This window comes from Diabrotica undecimpunctata, chromosome 10 (assembly GCF_040954645.1).
Source record: "Diabrotica undecimpunctata isolate CICGRU chromosome 10, icDiaUnde3, whole genome shotgun sequence".
Taxonomy (NCBI): Eukaryota; Metazoa; Arthropoda; class Insecta; order Coleoptera; family Chrysomelidae; genus Diabrotica; species Diabrotica undecimpunctata.
Window position 1 is genome coordinate 15,710,470 of NC_092812.1, and position 27,612 is coordinate 15,738,081.

The following is a 27,612-nucleotide window of genomic DNA, read 5'->3' on the forward strand; positions in this document are numbered from 1 at the left end:
TTCGACTGCGTTTTTATCGAAAACGGTTGAAATTATCATGTTTAAACAAGAGTACCAATTTTACGTAAAAATGATGTTTACGTCATATTTTCTAATAAAAATTACTAAAAAGTTTCATCAGAAAAAGTTTAGACTCAATTTGATCATTAGGAATGATCCACGTGGCGCCCTCTATGACAAAACGTAAAATTGTAAATAAAATACTATTTCTTGTCTAAGATTATGCCTCTGTGCCAATTTTAATAGCAATTTATAAATATACAGGGAAACTATTAGCAAAAAACGAAAAACAAAAATTAATTTTAACACCCTGTATCTTTTTTCTCAGCAACATTTTATTAAGGCATATTTGGCCCAATAGCCATATTTTGGTCCAAATAACCTGTCCTTAGTCTATTTCCCAATAGTTACGACTCACCCTGAATAAATGTTATGATACCTGTATCAAAGAGTGTCTTGGGAAAATAGTTAGTTCCCTGGTCTATAAAATGTTTGTAGGAATTGGGGGATACGCGGTAGGTGATAAGCTGAAGGAGGCAAAAAGAAGGATGGAAAAAAGGACGAAAAATAGAAATTAATGTAAAAAAAAGATAAATCACGAAAACACATGAGAAATTGAAAAAGAAATCTCAAGATGAGGTTTTTTCCTTTCGAGTAAAGATATAGGATTTTAATTTAAAAACAGCTACAGCTTTCACTAAAGCGCAGTGAGTATTTAAAATTCTTAATGTAATTTTGCATTATATTTGTGATGCTTGCATCTTGCTCTTATTTAAATAATTCTAAATATCAATTATAATATAAATTAAATATTTTTACCCTTAAATTTCATTCTTAACTATTAATTATTGTTTTTAATTGTATCTTTCTTATGAAACGTATCCAACATCAATTGAAACAGTTCACTGTTTTGTACAATATTTAATTAATCAAATATAGGAAAAAATCTGTTTGACACGTAAACAAATATGCAATAACATTTGTTTTATTCATCAGTTCATGTCGAGACGTCATTAGTATAAGTTTTTATTATACAGGGTGTTTCAAAAAGGTATATCATAAATTAAATCACGCATTCCGGGGACAAAAATAAATTGATTGAATCCAACTTACCTTAGTACAAAAGGGTACACAAAAAAAGTTACAGCCCTTTGAAGTTAAAAAATAAAAATTGTTTTTTTTGCATTATCCCTAAACTACTTGACATTTTGTAATAAAAATGGACACGTTACTTTCTTGTTCTGAAAGCATTTTTCATAAAAAAGAAACAACAAAATCTAAGCGCACAGAAAAATTTTAAGGGGGGTGTGCAGCCCTAAATCCCCCCAAACGTTTGAGTACGTTCAAATCAAATGAATTTTGTGGCATCATTAGTTTAACACATTCTGTTTAAAATTTTTTTGCCTGTTATCACTTTTTTCAAAAAACAGTTTTTATTGAGTTACGGCCCTTTTCATTAACCTTTAAAAAATTACGTGCAACTAAATAAATGACCTATTACCCTTGTACTTGTTCCAGGGACTTCTTCAATGATTTCTAAAATGTCTTCTTCAGTTGCATCCATTATTGTACGACCACTATTGCCAGCAACTTGCGGTTGGAATGTACCCGTTTCCCGTAAACGACGATCAATGGTCAGAAATAATCGTCTATCGGGTGTATTTCGATTGGGGTATTTTACTGCATAACGCCTTGCGGCTTGCGACCTACGATATTCCCGATAGTTTATTGAAATCATAATTTAATCTGATCCAACTTATCCAAAGTTAAATGCATATCTGTCATTTCCTGAAATGTGTAGGCCATTGTAATATCAAAATTTTTAATATTAATCTTATTCACACAATAAATGATAACTTCAAATTATTGACTATTATTGATGGAACTGTTTGTAATTATTGTATCCGTAGAAACTAATTGTAATTTTATGGCCTACAAGGAAAAAACTAGTTTTTCGAAAAAGTGATGAGGCAAAAAGTTTTAAAAATAATGTGTTAAACTAATAATGCCACAAAATCCATTTGATTTGAACGTACTCAAACTCTATTCGTATCACTCTTTTTCTGTAGTTTTTCTATTTCAATACATTTGCTGCTGTACCATTTTTCTTTTGCATCCCGGATTTTCCTTCTGATTTCTTTATTGATTTTGTTATATTCTTCAATGTTTTTATTTTTCTGTTCTCGTCTGTTTTCCATTAGTCTCAATATTTCATTAGTCATCCATTGTTGTTTGCGTTTATTAATAGTTTTATTAATTTGAAAATTGTTATTTAAGTTAACTTGAAAACTTGAATACTTACGCCACCTGATCAGAGGACAAAAGTACACATTCCTACAAAATATAATGCAAGGAAAAATCCAAGGACGTAGAAATCCAGGCCGTAGAAGAATGTCCTGGATGAGAAATTTAAGAGAGTGGTTTGGCTGTACCACTAACGAATTATTCAAAACAGCAGTAAATAAAATTAGAATCGCTCTAATGATATCCAATCTCCGATAGGAGAGGCACTCAAAGAAGAAGAATAGTTTTATACTTTTTGGTTGTTTCTTGCATAGTTATAGTTTTGATCTGATTCCAGTGGTCATTGATGTTATGTGTTTCTTCCGATTTTTCAAACTTCTTTTCTATCTCATGTATGATTGCTGGGCTATTATCTCGAATATAGTTACTGTTTATCCGCTTAGTCGTTTTTTGGCGTTTTACTTTTTTAAGTTCGAGTTTGATGTCGCTGATTAATAAGTTATGATCTGACGGGACATCTGCTCCAGGTAGTATTTCAGTTATCTTGATTGAATTTCGGAATCTTTCAGTAATCACAGTATTATATTATGATCTTCTCTTTAGTACCTGCTGGTGACTTCCAAGTGTAGAAACGACGCTTAGGTAGTTTGAAGAATGTATTTGTTACATATAAATTGTTATCTACCCATAATTCTACAAAACGATCTCCTCTGTCATTACGTTGTCCAAGTCCGAAATTGCCTATAATGTTTTCTTTTCGACGTTTTCCTACTTTGGCATTGAAGTCCCCCATTATTATAATAATGTCTTTATTTTTCCGATAACTTATTACCATCTTTATATCATCATAAAGTTTCTCTATGTCATCTTCACTACTGCTCGCTGTGGGCGCATAAACTTAGACCAGATTAATACCCACTGGCTTTGAGTTTAATTGCATCATGATGACTCTGTCCGAAATGTAACTTATAGATTTAATACAACTAGAGACTTCTTTATGTACAATGAATGCTACGCCATTCAGGTGGTTATTGCCTTGTCTCCGGAGTAGAATACGTCGTGGTAGTCTGTGCTACATTTACCAGTCCCTGGCCAGCGCCTCCCGCTTATCCCAAGAACTGGTATATTGAGCCTTATCATTTCACGTATGGTGTTTCGTGTCTTACCAGGCTCGTAGAGAATTCTCACGTTCCATGTGCCTATTTTCATACCCGATTTTATTCTTATTTCTTTTCTATTGTCACAGGGATTTTGCTGGATAACGGCCTGGGAAGCCCTGTGTGCTTGTCTTCTCCTGCCGGATCTTGGTGTCCGAAGACCATGATCAGTCTACCTTTTCTTATCATATGTCAGTGTCATTATAAATGAACTAGATAATAATAATGGAGTGGTTTTCTGCGCCAGTCATGCTTGTGGTAGTCCAGTTTCAAGCCGATCCAGGATGATTTCCTCTGCGCCTTGAGCTGGTACTGATGATCGCTGCTGCCCTTCATCAGGGAGCGATCAGTCACTCAATTTTGGAAGGATAAAGTGAGGAGTTAAGAGTAAAGCATGGCTTGCGTGGGCCGGGTCGCTTCCCTGAAGTAGACCTATTCCCTAGTGGGATCGTAGAAAAGTGTCTACACGATGGACAGACGACGTCAAAAAAATCGCTGAGAACTGGCTACAGAACTGGAAGAAATTAGGGGAGGCCTATGTTAAACTTTCGACGCAGAAGGCTGGATGATGATGATGATGATTCTTTCGAAGGCAATGTTGAGAGGCCAGATTATCTTCGGTTTTTAAGGGGTATCTTGTACCAATTTTAATATATTTATTCCCTAGTATAATTAATCTTTATAATAGCAGCTATCAAATCTCTGAGAAACAACAAGTCACCGGGAATAGATAACATTGCTGCTGAAATACTTAAAGCTGATCCGCATCTAACTGCTGAACTTTTGCTCCCCATAATCCGAGAGGTGTGGGAAACAAACCACATTCCAGCGGGCTGGAAAAAAGGTAACATTATCAAGCTTCCAAAAAAAGGCAACCTCACACTGTGCAAAAACTGGAGAGGAATAACCTTGCTTACTGTCATAAATAAAATTTTCACGACCATCATACTGAAAAGAATAACAAACAAGGTTGAATTTCGAGCTAATCAAGCAGGCTTTAGACCAGAATCCTCCTGCATAGACCACATTAATACTGTGAGGGTAATAATGGAACAATCGGTCGAATGGAACACACCCCTATACATGGTTTTTGTTGATTTTGAACGTGCCTTTGATAGCTTGTCTCACGCTGCTGTATGGAAAATTTTAGAGCTAAGAAACATATGTAATGCACTATATACTGATGCGAAATGCAGCGTGACACACAATGGGATCAACAGTGACGAATTCGACGTACTTACTGGAGTTAGACAGGGATGCGTGCTTTCTCCGTTTCTTTTTAACATAGCTATAGACTATGTTCTCTCCAAACTAGACTCCGACACAAGAGGGATACAATGGACGTTAACCACACGCCTAAGCGATCTAGGATACGCTGACGATATCTGCCTATTAGGTCAAAGGTTCCGAGATCTGGCTTACCAATTGGAAACACTTTCCACTGAAGCCAATAAAATAGGTTTGAAAATCAATATTAGTAAAACCAAGTCCATGAGAATAAATGCAAGGAACAACACGCTATTTACTATCGACAATATGCAGATTGAAAATGTGGAAAACTTTACGTATCTTGGAAGTGTCATAACAGAAAACGGAGGTACAGAAGACGATATTCGTATGAGGATACGAAAAGCCCCACAAGCTTTCAGCACGCTCAACCCTGTTTGGAGATCTGGCGAGTATACTACAAGGACAAAGATCCGAATATTCCGATCAAATGTCATATCTGTTCTACTCTACGGATGTGAAACCTGGAAAGTGACAAACACCCTCACAGACAAACTGCAGGTCTTTGGTAACAAATGCCTACGAAGAATTGTTCGTATATTCTGGCCTAACACCATCAGAAACGAAGATCTGCTACACCTGACCGAACAAAAGAGGGTACAAAATGAAATTAAGTCCAGAAAGTGGGGTTGGATCTGTCACACACTCCGAAAAAATAGTTCCAGTATCGCAAAGACTGCCCTAGAGTGGAATCCCCAAGGGAAAATAAAAAGAGGTCGCCCAGTACAAACTTGGAGAAGATCCGTCATGGACGAGATAAGAGGCCAAGGAAAGTCTTGGAATGAGGTGAAGGCCTTAGCGCAAAATAGAACCCGATGGCGCGTTTTCACTGAAGCTCTATGCTCCACTTAGGAGTTCAAGAACCTTATATATATATATATATATATATATATATATATATATATATATATATATATATATATATATATATATATATATATATATATATATATAAATTAATCTTGGATGTGTTGATGGAACTTTATGTGCCGGTTTTGGCCGGAATTTTATTCCTGTAGTAAAAATGCGCAAATAACAAATTACTAGATGATATTTTTTCCTATAATTGATGAACTTTTTCATATCATTATAAATTATTGATGTTTTTTTCTATCCTGTTCCAATTGATATTTTAAACGTTAAATGTGTTTAATTCTTCATAACCTAGGATATATTCTAACAGAGTTGAAGATCTTTTGGTAGTGGTACTAAAACAGTAGATAAGTAGCTGCTTAAATAATAAAACTAGTTTTTAAACAGTTTTTCAAGAAAACGATATCATGAATGCTTCAGAAATGTATTACATGTCAATGTAAATACATTGTTCCTCAACTGATGCATATGGGACACATATGTAGGCTCCCTTTAATCATAATAAGCATATTCACGAAGTCGATTACTCAGCAGCAATATAAAAGATATCGATGCTATTGTTTTCATGGCTATCCACTAACGGTTGAGGATATTTTTTACCATACTCAACAAATTTTTAGTAATTGGTCAACCTGTTAGAAACTTTTTACCGTGTTTTGTTATTTCTAATAATTCACATACTTTCATCTTTCAGCCAGAGCAAATTAGCGGGAGTGTTACTGTTAGGGGTAGGAGGAATAATTCCACCTAAAAGTCAAACTTACATGGAAACAGCCTGCGAACTGAATGAAAACAAAACCATACATCCTTTTGCATACAGAACCCATACACATTCTCTAGGTAAGATTTTAGGAAAAACATTTTTTATTATTAAAGTGTTCTATTTCAGTTATGTATTATTTTAACTGATCCATTTATAAACAGAAATTTTCAATATATTTTTTTTTAATTAAAGTCGTCATAAAATGTACCATTATGGCATATAATTTTTAAAAATTTTTTTTAAAGGGCCTACTACCCCTCATATCAGCAACATTGAAACAAAGGAATCGATCAAATGTTATCTTAAAACCAACACTAATGAGACAACTCTGAGTTAAAAATGGGCTTTGAACTTTATCAATCGTTCCTAACGCTAGTTATGGTCCAAGCTGTAGAGACAAAAATGATTGATTTTGAGCATTAATTAGTGAATTTTTGAAACCAACACAGCGTTATGAAGGGCAAGTGCAGATATCACTGAAATTTGCCGCGTGTTGTCCCTGAAAATTTGCACATTTTGCCTTTTGCTCACGAGGCATCTGAAAATTTATGCTGGTGTGGTTTTCACCGCATCCTGACGCATCGAGGTGCCTTGAAGCACACTCTCTGCGCGTGATGGTACCCCTGGCAGTTAAAACATTGCGTGGGACCAGTTGCTTTTCTGATGTCCTCCATCTTTCTTCTTTCAGAGTATTGAACATTTCCGTGCGATTTGTATTAGGAAGTAATCCTCTTAAAACCATTCTTGGTTTTATGTATTCCTCTAATAGGAAGGCTATCCACTGTATTGGTGTAGTTCGAATTATATTCTTCTATGATTTTGACCATAGATCTTCGTGATAACTTGTTTACCGTTATTATCTTCTTTTTCTGGCTCCTGTCTGACTGACGTTCTGTAATTTTATTACAGACGGCTTTGGCTTCCACGTTGGTTTTTCTTGTTTTGTGGGTTCTCCGTCGGTTTCCATCGTTTGTTTTTGACATGGAGTCGGAGGTCGCGGTGTAGCGCGCGCATCACCTTCCTGATGGTTTCCTGGTGCTGTTGCACTTCACGACCTTCTTTTTCCCTTTTTTAGGCTCGTCTTCTTGTATCCGCTTTTTTGTTGTCTTCTCGGTGGTTGTCCTTTTTGTCTTTGGTTTTGATCCCGTAGACTTTCCCTTTTCGGGCTTTGACGCTTTTCTGGCCTGGTTTACCCAAGTATCCTCTTTTCGGCTCTCTTTTGGGACCGTTTCCGTTGTCTTCTTTTGTTTGGTGTTGTTCGTTTGGTTGTTAAGTTCTTTGAACTTAGAGTCGATGTATCCTATTGTCGTCTGCGAGGCTACGATCGTATCCTGTAATTGATGGATCCCTAACTCTTGGATGAAAGCTGATTTTTCGACCGTCTGGCCCATTGCCAGCACGGCTTCTGGGTGTAACCAGTAACCTTCCGCGGAAGTTCACACTCTAGGCAGAACTAGAGTGGGATGCTACTTCCTATTCTACCTTGCTATTCTTACCTCCCTGACCTTGGGGCGTTGTCTGCCAGGTGTAACTTTTAAAATATTACACATCACAGTATCATCCCAAACGTTGACGCAGGGATAATCCCAACGGGCTAAGCCTGTTTTCTTCTTCACTTGCCTATGCCTCGATTTTGGCCTCCGTGAAGACTCGATAAATACAAATCTTCCCGGTTTAGCTTTGTCGCGGCATAGGCTTTTACCTCTCTAGTGGCCTCGGCCGCTGCTCACGCTGTCTCCGCTTAGGCGTCTGGCCCGTGGGTGTAAACCCACGGCTCAGACTGATACGTCCGGCTTCGACCCAGTCGCTGCAGGTCCTCGGCTGTCACTGCTACTGCACGTCAGTACTGTTCAACGGCTGGCGCTGAATTACTAACAAAATTCCTTACTTAATTCAAATCATACTTCAACACGTCTGGCCAGCGTGGGTGGAGGATTATGGTTTTTGCCCTAAATATGGCGAATTTTAAAACAGAGGGAAGTGTATTCCAGGTGGGTAGGACATCAAATGTCAAATCTCACACCTTGAAAATGGTCTTTCTTATGGATTCTGAGGGAGGTACTAGATTTTAGACGAGAAAAGTACAGATTTATTTGAATAAGTATGGGATTATATGTTAATTGTTTTGCATCATTTTATACAAAATTTATAATAGAATATGTTGTAATTTTTGTTTAATAAAATTTAATTTTAGCAGTAAAATGAACCTAAACGCAAACTTATACCATACGGTATCAGGATTTTTTATCTCCTGTTCATAAATTTTGCAAAAAAAATATACTCAGTTTTATCCGACATCTTTAAAATATATAAGAATTACCCAAAAATGAAAAAAAAAATTAATTTGGTCGTTAATAGGTTAACCTAAATGGCCATTGTATTTAACTTAGACATGCAACAGGAAAATAGTTTCAGTACCTTTTTAAACTATATTTCCTCAATTTATCAAATTTTAAATTTCTCCACTTTTAATTAAGTTCCTACATTTTATATTAGGTAAAGTTGTTTCCGGCTATAGAGTGACAAGAGACAGAGATGGATTCGATCATTGGTCTTTGATAGGTAAAAGAGACCCACTCACACCTCAGATGTTTTATCCAGTGTTCGATGATACTCCCATCATGCAAGGAGACCGTTTGGTAAGTATAGTTATTATAGCCTTCATTTTTGTTGCACACTTTGTATGTATTGACTTAGAGAATAATACATTTGTATTAATTCTTAGGCTGCTCGATGTACAATGGATAGTTCGCATAGAAACAGGTTTACTCAAGTTGGGTAAGTAGATTTTTTAGTCCTGAACAATCCTTTTCGAAGAATAGAAAAATGTATATACCTATTTAAATTATAAAAATGTAATAAGAGTAAACACAGATCCCGTAATTCTATATAGACGTTTTCTTGTCGAATTTTGACATGGCTGTCTGATATATTCGCTCCGTGTAGCTGAACAGGCTCTCGATAGGTTAATACATCATCACCATAAGATTTACATCATTGAATACATTTATATAAATCTGCAGTAATAAAATCAAAAATTTGTAATGAATCGTAAATATTGTCTGGTATATTAATTATGTATAATATATATATATCTTCTTCATCTAAGTTCCCTGTCTTCAATAAAGGTTGGCTACTACTCAACAAGAATTGCAAATTCTTTTCTGTCTTCAGCTGTTCTTATTAGCCGTTTAAAATTTAGCCTTGTCCATTGTCGGATGTTTCTTAGCCACGATAGTCTTTTCCTTCCTAGTCCTCTCTTTCCATTTGTTTTATGTATTACAAATATATTTGTTGACAGTTCAAAATGTGGGTATTTTTACAAACACATAAGTTGAATTTATATACATTCACCGGCACAATTAACCGCCCACCTTGTATTTCTTTCAGTTTACAGATATTGTCAATCGTGGACCACATTTTATGAAAGGTACGGTGAAAACTACCTGTGAGGAAAAGAAAACAATACAATTATCGAAAAAAAGGTCCTTTTTTCAAGTGATGCTTAGCAAAAATCCAATGTTTAAAAATCTTTGAAGAAAATTGGAATAAAGATAATTTTGAAAGTCATACTCTATTATGAGTATTAATATTTGGTGTTATAAGGGCCGTCTCTACTCCTTAGGACTTTTTGGAGTCGTTTCGGCAATCCATTCATAATATACTGGATATCCTATTGGAGGATATTGTGCCACTCCTCTACCATAGCCGTCTTGATCTCTCCGACTGATGTATAGTCTCTTGAGTCCTGGCCTCATTAAGATACTCACGGGTGGATCTTGCGGTATGGCAACCTGCATTGTCAAGCATTAATTTAAACTTTTCATGATTTTTCTCCCAACATGTTCTCCATAACATGGTCTTGGAGAACTTCTTCCACGTATCTTTGGGCATTCACACTGCCTCTATCGAACATAACAAGATTAGTACGAGCTTCGTAAGAGATACCTCCCCAAATCATTATTGACTCTCGTAGGTAAGCCACTGTTACGTTTATAGTGCATAGAGCAAACCTTTCATTTTGACGCCCATAGATAAGCTGGCGTCCATCTGGACGTCTTAGGGCTATTCTACTCTCATCTGAGAACAGTATGTTCTTCCAGTCCGCCACAGTCCAGTCAGCATATTCTCGCGCAAAACCAAGTCTAGCTCTACGGTGTTGTGGGGTGCCAGCTGGACGGAAAGACCTCAAATTTCTTTCTGCCAACTTTCTTCTAATGGTGCGTTCACTCAAACTAACATTTTTCACTTCAAAAAGGACGCGAACGAGTTTCAGGAGCGGTGCAAAAGTGATTTATTAACACGTTGCTGACAATGAAGCGGTCAGCTGCCTCCCGAAATCGTCTGATAGCATCCCATGCCGTAGTTCGGGGTACATCGAGTGTACGAGCGACACAAAGTTGACATTTTACTTTTTTATACAGTAGTTTTTTTTCGACAGCGAAGACAGGAAGTCGTAAAATTTTATTACATTTTTCGGTGTGACATAAAATTCTGAAATCAGTCTAATTATTTCATTAGATTATCGAAGCAATGAACATGTATTTTAGTGGTGTTGGCAATATGGAAGGCGAGAGCAGTCAGAGTAAATGATGCCCAAATTTTTCGATGGGAGAAAAAACTATTATATACAACGTGTATTGTGGACTCCGTGAAAGGAATAAAAGTATATTTGTCAACGATGTAGTTACTCTGTGTAGTGATTTGACTAAAGTCTCGTCGAGAACGGTATACAGAATTCTAAAAAATTTTAAACAAAGTGAAAGCAAATCGAATGATGTATCTCTTAAAAGCATTGAAACCAGAGATAGAAAACGCATCCAGCTTCAGGATGACATCAAATATGCTATTTGAAGTCGAAATAAATTCTGATGATTCAATACCCAAATATCACGATGTGTTTTATTGCTAACATTAGGGTAAATGAATATTAAATATATGAAAAGAAGCAGGAACAGCGTTCTTATAGAAAAAGATGAAACTATTTTGTGGCGGAGACATTATTTACAAAAAAATTCGAGAGTATCGTCGTGAAGAACGAAAAGTGTACTATTTAGATGAAACTTGGCTGAATCAAGGTCATACTGTCTCAGAGATGTGGCAAGATCTTGATATTAAAAGTCGTCGACAATCTTTCATTAGGGTTTTCAACAAGTTTAAAAACACCAGTGGGTAAAGGACGGAAGCTTATAATAATATATAGGCAACGATTCGGTTTGTTTGGACAACAGCTTGTTAGTATTCGAATCCAAGGAAACCAACGATTACCATTAGGAAACGGACATTCAGAGATTCGAAGGTTGGTTTTCAAAGATTCTAGCAAACCTTGATGCAAATTCTGTTGTTGTTATGGAAAATGCGTCATACCATAGTCGACGGTTGGAGCCAACACCAACAACTGCCTGGCGAAAAGTTGACATCTTCAACTGTTTTTTTTAAACATACCATTCGATGGCATGTTGAAAGTTCAATTATTAAATCTCGCGAGAATGCATATACCCTAATTCAAGAAATATGCTATCGACGAAATGGCTCATGAAAACAACATAATTGTACATCGCCTCTCTCCTTAACATTGTTAGCTGAAACATATCGGGCTTATATGGGCTCAAATAAAAAACAAGTTGACAGAAAAAACGTGAGTTTTAAAATGGTAGAGGTGAAAAGTTTGTTAGCTACTGCCATAAAAAATGTCACACCTGAGTCTTGGAAAAATTTTATAAGACACACTATAAAAGAAGATAAAATGTGGGATTTAGACACAAGAGTGGATATTTAGGTTGAACCATTAATTATCAATGTAAATAGTAGTGATCACGATAGCTCTTCATCATCCGATGAGTTGTCTTCATACGATGATTAATATTTTGACTTCCTGTGGAGGTCGAACTACTTTATCTAGATTACTTTCGTATATAAGTAAGTTTATTTTGTTAAAATATTTTTAAAACTATAATATGTTTTCTCTAACTCCTCCAATATACTTTGCTCTTTTTAAAAAGTTAAATAAGTCTCATATCATATATTATAATATAATATTAAGATTAATTTTTAAAATTCACTGCAACAGTGTGAACGATACGCTACTGAATGCTACGAAAACAATGAGCAATTTATCTCTCTCTATCTTATGGCAACGTTAATCTACTATTCCTTTCTACTTGTCCTAAGAACACGACGTTGTCATGTATGACTTTTACACAGAATATTATCGTACTATTAAATGTTTTCTATACATAAATATTGTATATAAATATAATATGATACATAAATATTGATGTTATTAAATACATTTTATTGGATACCTTAACGAATACAAACCGATCATTAATCTATGATAATTTGGCTGTATGTGAATGATTAAAATATAAATTGCTAGAATATTTATCAGTACAAACTGTCAACGATGTGGTCAGTTTGATTCGCTATACCATCGTTTTGAAAAATTTTATGTATAATTAAGTTCTAAAAATTTTACGGTGATAACAAATTTGACCGATATGAGAGCTTTAAACGTGACGTATATCCCTCTCGTCAGCTGCACAGAACGATTAGTAGTTTAAAATTTTGGTACTCTTTACATATGACATTAGTTTGTAGATTTTATTTCAAATATGACTGTAGTTGCAAAACCGTCATTCTTTTAAAATATTACTTGACAAAAAAAACTTGTTTTTCGCTAGTACCCAATTTTTATTAATCTGATGTCTTTCTATGCCTTTAATGTTCTCTGGAAAACAATGCAAATAGTATCATACTCCAATTTCGGGTAAACTTTGTAACACCCTACTGTAAATTTCGTTAGCTGCTTCTTATAGCTGTGTAATCTATTGCAGGCCAACAAACAACGACGAAATGTGCAACTTCTACATCATGTACTACGTCAAGAGAGATACTCCCTTAAGAAGGAAATACTGCACAACGGTGGGCCCACCTTACTACAAGTGGGTGCTGGACAAGGAGAATGACCTCAATAACATACCGGATGTTGAAGCCTCTTCCTTGGATTAGACTAATGAAATCAAATTGACCAAGACTTCCCGCTGCTCCTTCATAGATTTTATCTAGTGTGAACTAAATATTTTTGTATAACTCTTTATTTCAACACTGCACAGAATAGATATAGGCCTGACATACATGTAACAACCTAAAGAACTGCAATTCATCAGATTTTCCCTACCTAATCTTCGTAATTTGTAATAATGTTGTATACCTTCTTACTCAATTTTAAAATATTGAAAATAACATTTAAAAATGTTTAAATGTTTTAGAATTAAGAGTAGTAGAAATATATATTACAGTGAATATACAATATAGTAAACCTAATCGGAAACACTTGAAGTATGTATCGTCGACTACATAGGGCGAGATAAAAAACTTCTCGGTTTGTTAGTAAAAATGTTTTGTTATTAGATACGTTTATTTCTATTCTGGATTAAAAAAATGCATTGAAAATATCTAACAAATTAACTTCTAATACAATTAATTTACATATGTTACATTACTTCAGTTTGCGCGTGTAGGTATTCTATGGACGCGAATGAGCCTTACCTATAACATAATTAACCCAGAATTTTCCAGGGTGACCCCTGTCGAACAAAGGGTTTCAATCAGAAAGAAGTTGTGTTAACAAGGTCATGTCATTTATTACCTACATCGAGGCCGGTTTTCGGAGAAAACTAATAATCTCAGCGGTATTTATTAACGTTTAGGCATCTTACAACAAAATTCTTCCTGTAATCCCCTGCAAATAAATGCCTGCCTGATAGCCAGCATGCTCAATAATCGGGTGTTTCAATTAATTATGGAATTACATTAGATTCCTGAAAAACTAAACAGCATTTAGCGTTACTAACGCATGGCCTGAAGAGTTGACTGCACGTCAAAACAATAACATACCTTTATCCTACTACGTAGAACGTGGTCCTCCCTAAATAGGATTCGAACTCGACATGGCAGATGCGCATACTACTGCATAGATGGGAATGCAACAATCCCCACAGTGTGACTGCAAAGAGAACCAGATCATTCACCACATTATTGAAGAGTGTCACATAAATTCCTATAATGGTAGCCCCGACGCCTTCCTATTATCAACTACAGAGTTGATAGATTATATTAATAGACTTGTTTGTTACATTTAAAAGTTCCTTATATTACTGATCTTACTGGTTTTCTTTATGTGTCTGAATCTCCATACGATAAATAAAAAAATTCTCCTGTTGCAAATTTCTTTGGGTATACATATGTAAAAATCAGAGTATTCAGATATATGGCGAATAAGGAGGATATTCTGACAATTTATACTTCAAATTGCTTAAATTTTCTACTGCAAACGCATTTTTATGGGGCAGTGAGTAGATAAGCTACGTTTGTATCACTACAGATATAGAGAAATCAATGTGTTAGAGGGAGAAGGTTCGCACTCTTACCTACCCTTTTAAGTAGGTAAGAGTGAGAACGATATATTTTAACGTCACAAGCCCCGCCGCAATATGGTCACCGCCAGTAATTTGACATAAAACATGGCATTTGACAAAACGTAATATAATACATAACATTTGACAGAATAATTAACGTTTGACATAAAACGTGACATATTACGTGACATTTGACATAAAACGTGACATGCATAACTAAAGTTGGTATATCTCCAGCTAGACATTTTACAACATCGCTGTTTTGTGTCAACAGGCCAGGATTCGAAAAATTAGTTTAGACAAATTTGAGCAGAGTGGTAAAAAATAACAGATGTTGTAAAATTTCTAACTGTGTCTATGTCATGTCGCGTTTTATGTTAAATGTCACGTATTATGTCAAATGTCACGTTTTATATCAAATGTCACGTTTTATGTCAAACGTTTGCAGATATATTAAGTCATAATGGCGAATTACTGGCGCCGACTAGGGATAATAGTTCAACCTCAAAAACAATTTATTGAATTGTAAACAATATTAAACAGTCTTAAACTGTCCTGTCAATTTTTTTGATTCAAAAATAATATTTTTCAGAAAACATTAGTACAGTAATTCTTAGAAATATACCTATAACGTGAAATAAAAGTCACCGAAATCCAATGAGGAGTTCAGAAGAAAAATAGTTTCAAACGTAGGATACATTTAAAATGGTGCGTTAATTTTGGAGAGCAGTTTAAAATCCTTTAGAATCATAAAAACAGAAGTCATAGCCCCATCCAGCTGATAAAATGGTCATCGCGGTCTTTTATGATTGGCAGTGCTTTTTTTCGGTGCAGAACCATGAACTTTTAGCTACAGTGCCAGCGTGCACGCTAAAAGCAGTTAATTCACGTATCATCTATCGTAAAACATTGACGGAGAAATTGATTGGGTTATTTTTAAAATGACACGGACGGTGCTGTGGAGTTTATGCCTCATTTGTTTAAGATCAGCATTTAACAAATGCTGTATTCTTCTCACCCAAACTGTTTATACAGGTTTTTACGCATAATGGACTGTATCCTTTCTTTTGAGGTATCTACAGCCTCAGCCAGGTGATATTCAGTTTTCAATAAGTGTGGCAATCTATCCAAAATTCTGCCATTAGATCATATTAAGAGATTGCATTTCTTTAAGCGTATATAGATTACTTCAACTATTCCGTCATTCTGATGCTACAGTCTAAATTTAGTCAGAATCTTAATACAAAATGTTATGTGTGTAGGTAGAATAGTTTAATTCTATGTACAAAGATCTGTAGCAGACAAAAAAATAGTTACTAGCAATATGGTGGTGTAATTACCCATATCTATTCTGTGCATTGTTGAGTCATTACTTATTGACCAATCCTAAACCTTAGTTGCAGTTTTACTTTTTCAAGATGCAAGCTTGCACTTGCTGATATGTTAAAATAGGTTTTACAAGCAGCAATTCTTGTTGAATGTGCAATATGACAAAACTTATTTTCTTGTTAATAATCATTTAGTTTACATATAACGTCCAATAAAAATAATCCACGAGCACAAAACTTGGATCATATTTTAAGTTAGTAACCATAAATTGTTGCGGGATGAGTGAACATCTGAATGTTTTATGGCGTTTGAAATTAATGAAACGAATTGCTAGTAGTCAATTAAAAAGAAACGGCTAATGGATTAAGTCCACAGTCAAAAAAACCGACAGCTCACACAATTAACAAGAAAGGTTTTATCGAGAAAAACATAAATATGTATATTACCTATACTTCTGTACTAAACTTACAATAAGCTATGAGGGAAACCAATCGAGACTGAATGAAAACATCCGACCAAATACGGACAGGGAATAGCACATACTGATAGGATCAATGCTGACAGATTTTTAAAAGTTGTTGATGGTCCTATCTTGTACTGCGACTTAAATAAAAATAAGTGTTTCATATAAAAGGTAAATTCATCCCTTTGATCAGTAATAGCTTGATATAATAAAATAATTAATAAAGTTTTAATAATTGTAGTCCGTATGAACAATGAATGTAAGTCCATGAACATGTATGAAGAGTATGGATATTTGATAAACGCAATGTTTAATGACGAAAAAAATATTTTTGTTTGCATCAGTTAGCTTTATAATTTTTAGATTATTAATTATAAAAGATAATGTAATGCAAAATCTTTGTTTTGTCATTTAAATTTGATGTAGGGAAATTCATGTTATCCTGGCAGTGTTCATCCCCGTCATGTGCATTACTGTTATTAAAAATTTAATTTATTTACTATTTTTATGGGGAATTAATCACAAATTTAGTTTAATACACGTATCTTAACGTTTCGTTTTCCGCTTCGGAAATCGTTCTCAAAATACAAATTAAACTAATTTTGTTTTTTTACTTGGTAATACAAAAAATTCTTTTAATAATATAATTTTATCTGACTCGCTCATATTGACAATTCAGACATATATTATTTTGAAGTAGATGACTTTAAAATAATAACCTATTAATACCATAAGGATCATCAAAATATGTAAAACTTAGTGACAACCATATAATGGGACAAGATAAGACAATTAGGCTGCGAAAATAATGCAGCCGTACACTCTAACAAACGTCAAACTATATTCTACTATTAATTTCTTGTTAAATTGAATGAATCGCTGTGTTATTTAAATAAAATGGTGCCTGTTATCTCTACAACTTCAAAAATTCGTCAGTTGGTGATTAAGAATTATTGCAGCAATAAAACAATGTTTGAACTGGCGGATAAAATTAATAATTCCAAAATTACAGTGTGGAAGATAATTAAGCATTATGAGGAAACATGAAATATCTTAGATGAAAAAGGTAAAAGCCCGGGTCGTCCAAAACTGCACTTGCATGCAAAACAATCGACTTAAAAGCGAGATTTGAGATTACACCTCCTGTTTGAATGTAAGAAGTATGAAAATAAACATATGTAATGTGCAAACAATAACTTTATTATTGAACTTACAAAAATTGCTATTGCTTTATTTGGAGGACGCATTTTAAAAACAATATGCAGCACGAACAGTTTCCTAAATATTCATGATTGCAACTAAAGCAAGAAAGACATTATGAACAGAGAAATCATCAATTACAAAATGAATTTAATTATTTTTCAGTATCTGATATTACCACCTCTACTCATAATTACACTTTCCAATCGATTTTGCATGGATCGGATGACTTTTCTAATAAATTCTTGAGGCATTGCTTCCCATTCATCATTAAGCTCAGCTCTCAATTCCAGTATGCTCATCGGTGCATGATTTCTGTCCCGGACCCTTCGTTTAAGCTCATCCCAAACAAATTATTGTAGATATACCGATCTGAGTCAGATAGGTTATATTGATTCGAGCGGTATCACATCGTGCAGTAAAATAAAAGCATGACCAATAAATACCACGCATGGAACCACATATTCATTCAAAATGTCTCTGATGTAACGATCCGCCATTAAACCTCCTCCACGTCCTCTACCAGGCATGAAAACCAACTGTTTTTTCGCCCATGCAAATGCCTGCCCAAAACATACACGAACCGCCACCATATGACACAATTTCTCGTATACAACATTGAGCAAATCACTCTCCTGACCTTCTATAGACTCGACGCCTCTTGTCGTTGCCATGTAGGTAGATCCTCCTTTCGTCGGAGACTAATATCTGACTCCATTGATAGTCGTCCCAATCCAGATGTTCGCGAGCAAATTCTAATCTCCTTTGCTTTTGAGCTGCAGTTAGTTTGGGACCCGTAGCTGCTCTTTTTGGTGTGAGGTTGGCTGCCTTTAGTCTCCTTCTGACTGTCCACTCGGACCTTTCTAAACTCTTCTTTGAGATTAGCACCAGTCAAATGTCGATTTCTCAGAGATTTCGTTACAAGAAATGATCTCTCTCAGTTGTTATTCGTTTACGGACTCCTCTTTGTTGGCAGACATAATTATCAGTATCTTGGTACCGACGATACAGCAGATTGGCTTAAATTTAGTCGATTTGCCACAGCCCTCTAGCTCAGGCCTTCTCTCAATAATGCTACTGCTTGAGCTGCTTTGACGGATGTGGTATCTGTTTGTATTGCAATTGCGTCCTTCGTATCAGTGACTGATGAATTAGTGGGCTATTAGTAAAAGTTTTTGCAAAAAAGGTCGAAGAAATACTCTAAGACAAGTTACAGCTGAATAGAATCATTAAAATGGATTAAATGTGTCAAGGGAATGCTGTCGCAAGGAAACATACATCTGTATTAAAGTTTTATAAGGTTGATTTACAGATAAGTTAAAAGTGTACTCTTAGTTGAACAGATTTTCTTCTAGGCAAAGGAAAAGCCACTGTTAGCAAAACAAAAGCAAGCCAGGCTCGTTTGGGCCAAATCTAAACTTTCTTGGTGGTAGATTGAGAGTACTGGTTTGGAAACCACAATATAAATGTCATTTCTTCTCCTTCTAACAGTCCTGACCTAAATATCATTGAAACAGTATAGCATGAGCATAGTATAAAATGAAACAGACACTAACGAATAACCCACAACGGGGATTACACGAACTTCAGACCAATTCGCCTCTGAACAGTAAAGATCCTTAGTCGAGTAAATGCCCAAATTATTCGTTTTTAAAATAAATATTCGTTCGATATCCCAATATTTATTTACCAACAAAATAAACATTTTTTATTATTATTTAAAGGTGATTTAAACTGAAATTGTGGTTAACTCTTAATAAAAATAGTAAATAATATTAAAATACAACAAGAAAATAGCTTCAGAACAAAATTTTTATTATTTTGATTTGGTTTTATTTAAGATGTGGTCAATTAATATGTATTTTAATAAGTATGACATTTTCAATGACCTTCAAAATTTAATAATTACTAAAAAATTGTTGAGACAAATTGACTTTTGATTTTTGTAACTGCCCCTTATGGGATGCTAAGATCGCGGAATTTTTAAATACCATGTTCTGAAATACATTTGAAAACATACATTTTTATGATCAGTGTATTTAGTGCATTTTTATTACTACCAAATTTATAATTTTTGTTAAGGTAATCTTGATACATATTTTTTTATTTACTTTATTTTTCTGTTCAAAATATTTATTGGTTCTGGAAAATATCAAAAAGCCGTTTTTGACAACTTTTTAACTCCTCCTCCTCAGTCTTTTCTCCTTCGCAAGGATGTAGTGGCGTCATGTAATTTGTTTGACTATTTCTGTCCAATTATCTCTCTCCTGTGCGTGTTGTTTTGCTTCGGGGAATGAGTAACCAGTCATCTACTTTATTTGGTCCTACCAACGTACTAGAGATCTTCCTCTGGCTCATTTACTCGCTACGTTACCGTCAACTATCATTCGCTCCATGCCTTTTTAACATTAAATAGTAAATCAAAATGAATTACTGTAACGTTTTTAAATAAAACGAGCGGTTCGAATTTATATAAATATATTTATTTATACGTTTACAGCACGAATATATCTTTTTAACTAAAAACTTCAATCATCGTTACTTATATATACAAATTATTATGTACTAGAATATTCTCGAGAGTAGCCCTCTAATCCGTCTAATCGAAAGCACATCGAAGACGGGCGCTATTCAAATGCCAACTCTTGAGTTTTCTAGATTTATCCTTCTAAGAATTGTGACGCATCGCAGATGGGCTATTTCGTTACATTACTTCTTTTCAATTTTTATGCCTCTTTAAGGGCCGGCTTAGAATTGTTATCGTCCCTTTCCTTATTCCAATTTTCCATGTTTTATGGTCTCCTGTATTTAATTTTAGTTCTTCTGTCGATTTTCTATTTCCCCAATCTGGATTAAGTACCTTCGTTTTGGTCTTTCTCATTTTGTACCGATGTACTCAATTCTTCTGCACGTGCCGTATCAGAATGGTCAGATGTTGGCGATCATCATTGCGAAGGCTTCTCGATATTCTTCCAAATGGAATAATTGTCCTGCAGATAAGCTACTTTCCGGTGTTGTAACAGTCCTTAGCAATTCTCTATCTTTGTTGACCTCTTTAGTACTTCATTATTAGTTTTCCTTGCTGTCCAAGGTATCATCAACATCCGTCTATGAATCCACATTTCTAATGCTTCAATTCGGTTCATGCTTGATACTTTTATACTCCATAAAGGAGTACAGACAGAGTATAGCACTTAATCATTCTTTGTCTTCGCATTAATCAGTCTTTGTTCTAAACTGAGATGATTATTGCAAATAAATGTCTTCATTTTCAGAAAACTGGGTTTAGTTATTGTTATCCTGCGTTTTATTTTTATGTCTGGCTCTAGTTGGTCCGTTATGACGATTCCTAGATATGTAATTTTATGAACTTTTTCAACTTGGATTCCATTAATTGAAGCTCTGCATCTGGATGTGGGTAACGGCTAAAGACTGAACATTTGGCTTTGTTCGAGTTTATTTTAATGCTCCTCTCCTACTTCTCGTGAATACGATCAAGCAGAATTTGTAGACCTTCAATGTTTTCTGATAGATTTACTGTATCGTCCTCATATTAAATTATATTAAGTAATTCCCCGTTGATTTTTATTCCATATGGCTGTCTCTCAAGTGCTTTTTTTAAACAAATGGTCCGAGTAAACATTCAACAATGTTGGAGACAAAATGCGACCTTGTCTTACTCCTCGTTGTATGGATATTTCGTCGGTGGACGAATTTCAACTTTTACGGTACTGGTTTTTAATTATTTTATTTTATTTATTCTTTGACCTTTGTATTGACCTATTATCATACAGATAATAGGTCAATGCAAGTTAATATGTGATGCCGTTCTGTTGATTAATTAGCATATATTTTGCCCTTTATGCGGTTCTTATATGTTTAATTCATCTATATTTATTTTGGACTTTATTAGTATTCAGTATTTTTAGGTGTTATTTTTGTTACTATTATCAATACGTTGTGCTATAAAATAGCTTAGTTTATTCGTTACAGCTCAGTCATTTGGTCAAAAAAGGGGTTACCTGGAAAGTTTTCCTGGAGTTTTGACGATTGGTAAGTTTATAGATTTTGATGTGATCTTTCCGAATTTCAACTTTGCCACCTCGTATCTTTGCCGCCATATTTGAAAAATGGCGTCTAATAACAGTTTTTTGACAACATCTCCTTTCCAACTCATTTTACAAGAAAAACATTCATATTATACAAAATTAAACTAGAGAAAATTTTCTACAACTTATGTATACACATTTTTTTCTCTAAAATCAATAGTTTTTGCGTACCAGCTCCACAAAGTATTATTCATCTACACCACCACGTTTTTTTCGTATTTGCTAAATAAAATATTCTATTGTCGAAGGTGCGATTGTATCGCCAAAATTTATGTCTCCAGAATGTTACTTAAATGCCAAATATGCGGAGCTATCCCTACCATCACGAATAATTGCTTCATTAGACATACTTTTTGGACGAGACAATGATTCCAACTGTGTGACAAGATAACTTCCTGGGAATGATTCGAACAAGAACCGCATTATTAGAATGTTAAAGACAAAATTTGAAGCTGAGAATTTCATGGTCTCACAAACCTCGTAAGATGCGGATACGCTAATCATCAATACCGCAGTACGTAATATTTATTGGTCGGCAAAGATATAGATCTTCTTATTCTTTTGATAGCTCTATGTATGCGGTCAAACGTATTTTTTTAAACAATGAAAAGGAAAAATTTCGTAATAAATATATTCCACTAAAAGTAGATAAAACATCTGTAGATAATATTTTATTTTTGCATGTTTTCATTGGCTGTGATACAACATCTGCAATTTTTGGTTAAGGAAAAATAAAATTCATTATTGTATTCCGAAAAAATCCTAATTTAAACGACGCTTAAGCACTAGAACGTTTCCCTCTTGAATTATAGGGTTACAGTGAAAGGTTGGGTTAAAATGCTCCGTTATAGTACAATATGTAGTGGTGTTTGTAATAATTCGTAAGTTCCATCATATAATTATGACGAAGAGGAATAAACGGCGACCATTTTCTAGCAAACGTTTGATGAAATCGAAAATGAAGAGGCTTGTAATGAGTCTGATAATGGCGAAATCGTAAATGATGCGAACGAAATTCCGATCTGGAACGTCTCGATCGGTACCCAAGACGCTAAAATTGAAAATTTGCGTTGAAGTTTGAAAGTGTGCATCACATGTAGATTAGGCCTACGGGAGAGACCACGATAAAAAAACGCGCCTCTTTCTCTACCTCCAGGTGGTGTGGAAATGAGTTTTTTTCCAAAACGCATATTCAAATGTACTTTGCGGTGATCGTACTCCAAAAATAATTAATTTTACAAACAAATTGTGAATACATAAATTGTAGGAAATTTTCACTAAATTAATTTTGTAGATAGATATTGTAAAGAAACTGATATTAGGCGCCATTTTTCTAATATGGCGGTGCGAGTGGTGGAGATACGGGGTGGAAAAGTTGAAATTCGAAAAGAGCATACCGAAATCTATAAAAACAGCAATTTTCAAAACTACCTGAAAACTTTCTAGGTAAAACTACCAAATGACTGGACTATTATTGAGGTGTATTAATTTTTTGGCTCTATTTTTGTTATTTACGCATATGCTTTCACACAATTTATTAACGTAATTACTTTGTGGTATCCCTTCATAACTTATTTTAGTCTACTTAGGATCTTGAATTAAATGTCTTCAAGTGTCCAAGTTTTTTAAACATGCACAAATTTCATATTTAAAGTCTGTATAAAGATATTCTTCAACTATTTACCTCAAATGTATTCCTCTAGACAGATACGTAAGAGATTTGATGCTTTGATCGATTCTTTATTCATTTTATCAAGTACTGTCCCAACAATTAATCCTTTTAGTACAGTCAACGCTCAAAAGATTTAGTTTAAGATGTCAACATATAGTTTAATAGTTTATTCATCAAAATTATCTTCAAAGCATCGAATACCACTTTGATGTATATTTTTATCAATACCACAAGCAGTTAACTTCTTACAAACGACGTAAATGTTTCAAAATTAAAACGAATGGCCCAATAATGTATGGAAAAATATGTCAATTTTTCTCTCTGATATTTTCCATTATATTTCATTACAGTCAATACAGAATATAACTGGAAATACTGTGTGTTGTAAACTTCAGCTTCTGTCCAAATATTATATACTAATAATACCGGAAAACCTCTCTTCTACGATTAAACAAAATGCACAAGGAAAATACTTATACTTTAAACTCACATTTAGTTGAACAATCCATCGCACAGACCCTCGCTCATACATGAATATCTATACACACTAGTTGCATTGTCTTGGCAGCGAGTAACATGCGCTGTGCAAATTCCTATGTTGTTATATATCCACTGGGAACTGAACTCTTTGAGTTCCATAATATTACACAAGAATATACACTACGCCAACTCAATAGACCCCCTGCCATAATAAAGAGCAATGTGGCTAAATAACGTACTTAGTCATCTGAAAGGCAGCCCTCCAAAATTGGAAAAACCACTACCAGGGAGTGGGAATCCCAGGAATTCATAGGAATACTGTTCTCCCTGAACTTTGCGGATGACCAAGTCGTCCTAGCTCTTGTGTCCAAGATTCTTATGATCTAGAATTTATGAAAAAGCGTCTATACAGAGAATATGTAAAATGGGGGTTACAAGTCAGCATGAAGAAAACAGAATATTTAGTTATCAATTCAGATGCAAGGTTTGAAGTGTTGATAAACGAGGACGAGGAAATCAAACAAGTGGAAAAATTTAAATATGTAGGTGCACTCATTGATAAGAACGGCTTGGGACAAACCGAAATTAAACACCGAATTAATAAGTAAAATTGTAGGATGTCTGAACTCCTTATGGTGGGATCGCAACATTTCCAAAAGGAACATAAAAAGAATAGGGCAACCAAGAAGTGCTAGAATATCAAGGCTGGAAAGGAAGACCAACGAATTTAAAGAAATAACATGAATGCTACAGAAATGGTCATTGACAAAATAGAAAGAAGAGGTTCAAAATGGTTTGGACACCTATTGAGAATGCTTGACGAACGTTGGCCCCAAAAACTTCACAGATGGAAGCTCCTGGAAGAAGAAAAAGAGGTAGACGCTTATGGAATGAAGGAATTAGAAGAGCGATGGAATCGAGAGGTTTGAAGGAGGAGCATGCCTTGGACCGCGGGAGGATTAGCGGAGGAGAACGGGAATGCGGCGATAGCCGTCTCCAAAATGTTTTACAAGTTGGATCCTGTAATATATATATATATATATATATATATATAATGAACCAGAAGTATTTGCTGACAACGTAAGGAAGTAAACGTTTTGAATTGCTGCAAACCCACTATTTAACGTTTACTTTATATATATATATATATATATATATATATATATATATATATATATATATATATATATATATATATATATATATATATATATAACTTTCAATGTGGTCACGATATGTCATTACTTATTGGAAGCATATATTTTTTATCGTGGGCTACGGACAGAGCAGTGCGCGGCGGTGGATCGCACAGAATTGTGAAAAAAAAAATAAAACAGACTGTATTGCGCGACTATACTACGTGGAGTAGTAAACGCACTCCCATGCGTGTTTATTAATAAAATAAAATCGAATCGATAGGAATCGAATCAATTGGAATTGGATTGAATAGGTTGGACTTGAATCGAATCTAATGGATTGAAATCGAATTGAACCGATTGAAATCGAATCGGATCAAAACAAATCGATTGGAATCGAGTCGAATCAATTGGGGTCGAATCGATTGGAATCAAGTCGAATCATATCGATTGGAATCAAATAAAATCGAATCTTATCGAATGGATTGGTATCGAATTGAATGGGATGGAATCGAGTCGATTGAAATCAATTGGAATCGATTGGATTCGAATTGAATCGATTGGGATCGAATCGAATCGATTGGAATTGAATCAAATCTAATGGATTGGAATCAAATTGAATCGAATCGGATTCAAATAGAATCGATTGGAATCGAATCGAAACGAATCAATTGGAATCGAATCGATTGAAATCGAATAGAATCGAATCTATTTGAATTGATTGGTATCGAATCAATTGGTATCGAATCGAATAAAATCAAATCAAATTAAATGGAATGGAATGGAATCGAATCAAATCGATTGGAATTTAATCGAATCGAATCAATTGGGATCTAATTAAATCGACTGGAATCGAATCGAATCGATTGGAATCGAGTCGAATCAAATCGAATCGAATTGGAATCGTATCGAATCAAATCCAATCAAATAAATTAAAATAAAAACCATTGCTCCGTTCGCAGACGATAAGAAACTATGTTTCTCCTCCACGGTCACTCCCAGAGTACCACATCCCGTTTTTTTATTTGATTACTTATCTAGACGACATAATAGAGCTTAATGTCAGGGAGAAAAATTTAATTCAATTATTTTACTGAACTGGAACGCAGTGCTGTCTCAACTATTTTTTATACTGTAAAATTTCATACGTATAACTAGGACCTGAACAGAAATAAGAGCAGTTTTGTTTGTTTGCAAGAAAATAACTGGTGGTATAGTATGTATATAGAGAATTTCTATTGAATATATTATATCACGTACCTTTTAAATTTTAAAGTTGTTGGCTAATTTAAATCTCACGTTTGTTTTACTAAATATACAATATAACTAGAAAGTATATGGAAATTAATAAGTATTGATAAACAATTAATTGTTCTAATTGGAGTAAAATACACCAGACAAAAATTACACTTCGTACGTGCCAATGCCACTGTTTCACGTTGAACAGTCTAAAATTCTACGGAGTATGGTCACAATTATGTCATCATCATCATGCAACCTCTTCTGTCCACTGCTGGACATAGGTCTCTCCCATTTTTCGCCACTCTTCACGGTTCTGTGTTTTTTGTTGCCATTTCTTGGATATTCCTCTAATGTCGTTCATCCAGCGTGTTGGTGGTCGTCCTCTGCTGCGTTTGTCTTCTCGTGGGCGCCAGTCAGTTTTCTGGTCCATCTTGTGTCTTTCAGTCTCGTTATGTGACCTGCCCAATTCCATTTCAGCTTGGCTATACGTTCGACGACATCACTGATACCTGTTCTTTTCCTTAAGTCTTGATTCCTTATTTTGTCTTTTTTGTCACGCCCAGAATTGATCTTTCCATGCGCCTTTGCACCACTCGCATTTTTAGTGCTGTTGTTTTTGTGAGCCTGAGAGTTTCTGCTCCGTATGTGATAATAGGAAGAACGCATTGGTCAAATATCTTCCGTTTCATAGCTATCGGGATGTTGCTCTTAAAGATGTCTCTTAGTGAACCATACGCCGCCCAAGCAAGTGTTATTCGTCGTTGACATTCGCAGGTCTGGTTGTCCTTGCCTATTCTGATTTCATGACCAATCAAAATTATCAACCTGTGTTTTTAAGTGGATTTAAATTGACCTAATTGCGTTTAGGTGAAGCTTCTAATCAAGGAATCATTGCAATCTTGCTATCGCCCAACCAAAATCTAGTATATCTGAAAGTATGGCATCAAACGTTGTATTGTACTTAATGGCTAATCCTGAAGATACAAGGATGAAATTCAGTACAAGTAATTAAAAAAGATCATCAAATACAAAATGAAAAAGACAAAAGAATTATATTACGCCAATAAATGTACATAAATAGAAGCACTAAAAAGAAAAACCGATAGAAAATCCTTTATAAAAAAGTATATTAATTAAAAAAAACCTTTCGGGCTACATCACAGAACGTTTTCGGACAAGTCCGTCATCAGTGCTGTTACCAGGTATACATGAGTGATGCCACTAAACATGTGGGTAA

General features: G+C 34.7%; 1 protein-coding gene across 1 annotated transcript in view; it reads left to right on the plus strand.

The window, feature by feature from the left end:
* The window catches only part of Phm (Peptidylglycine-alpha-hydroxylating monooxygenase), a 72,394-nt gene extending 45,525 nt beyond the window's left edge, over positions 1 to 26,869 (plus strand). Inside the window, exons 7-10 of the mRNA XM_072546466.1 lie at positions 6,256 to 6,401; positions 8,821 to 8,963; positions 9,050 to 9,102; positions 13,161 to 26,869. Coding sequence (XP_072402567.1) covers positions 6,256 to 6,401; positions 8,821 to 8,963; positions 9,050 to 9,102; positions 13,161 to 13,335 — 517 coding nt within the window. The 3' untranslated portion in view covers positions 13,336 to 26,869. The remainder of the gene's footprint in view (positions 1 to 6,255; positions 6,402 to 8,820; positions 8,964 to 9,049; positions 9,103 to 13,160) is intronic.
* The last annotated feature ends 743 nt before the right edge of the window (positions 26,870 to 27,612 follow it).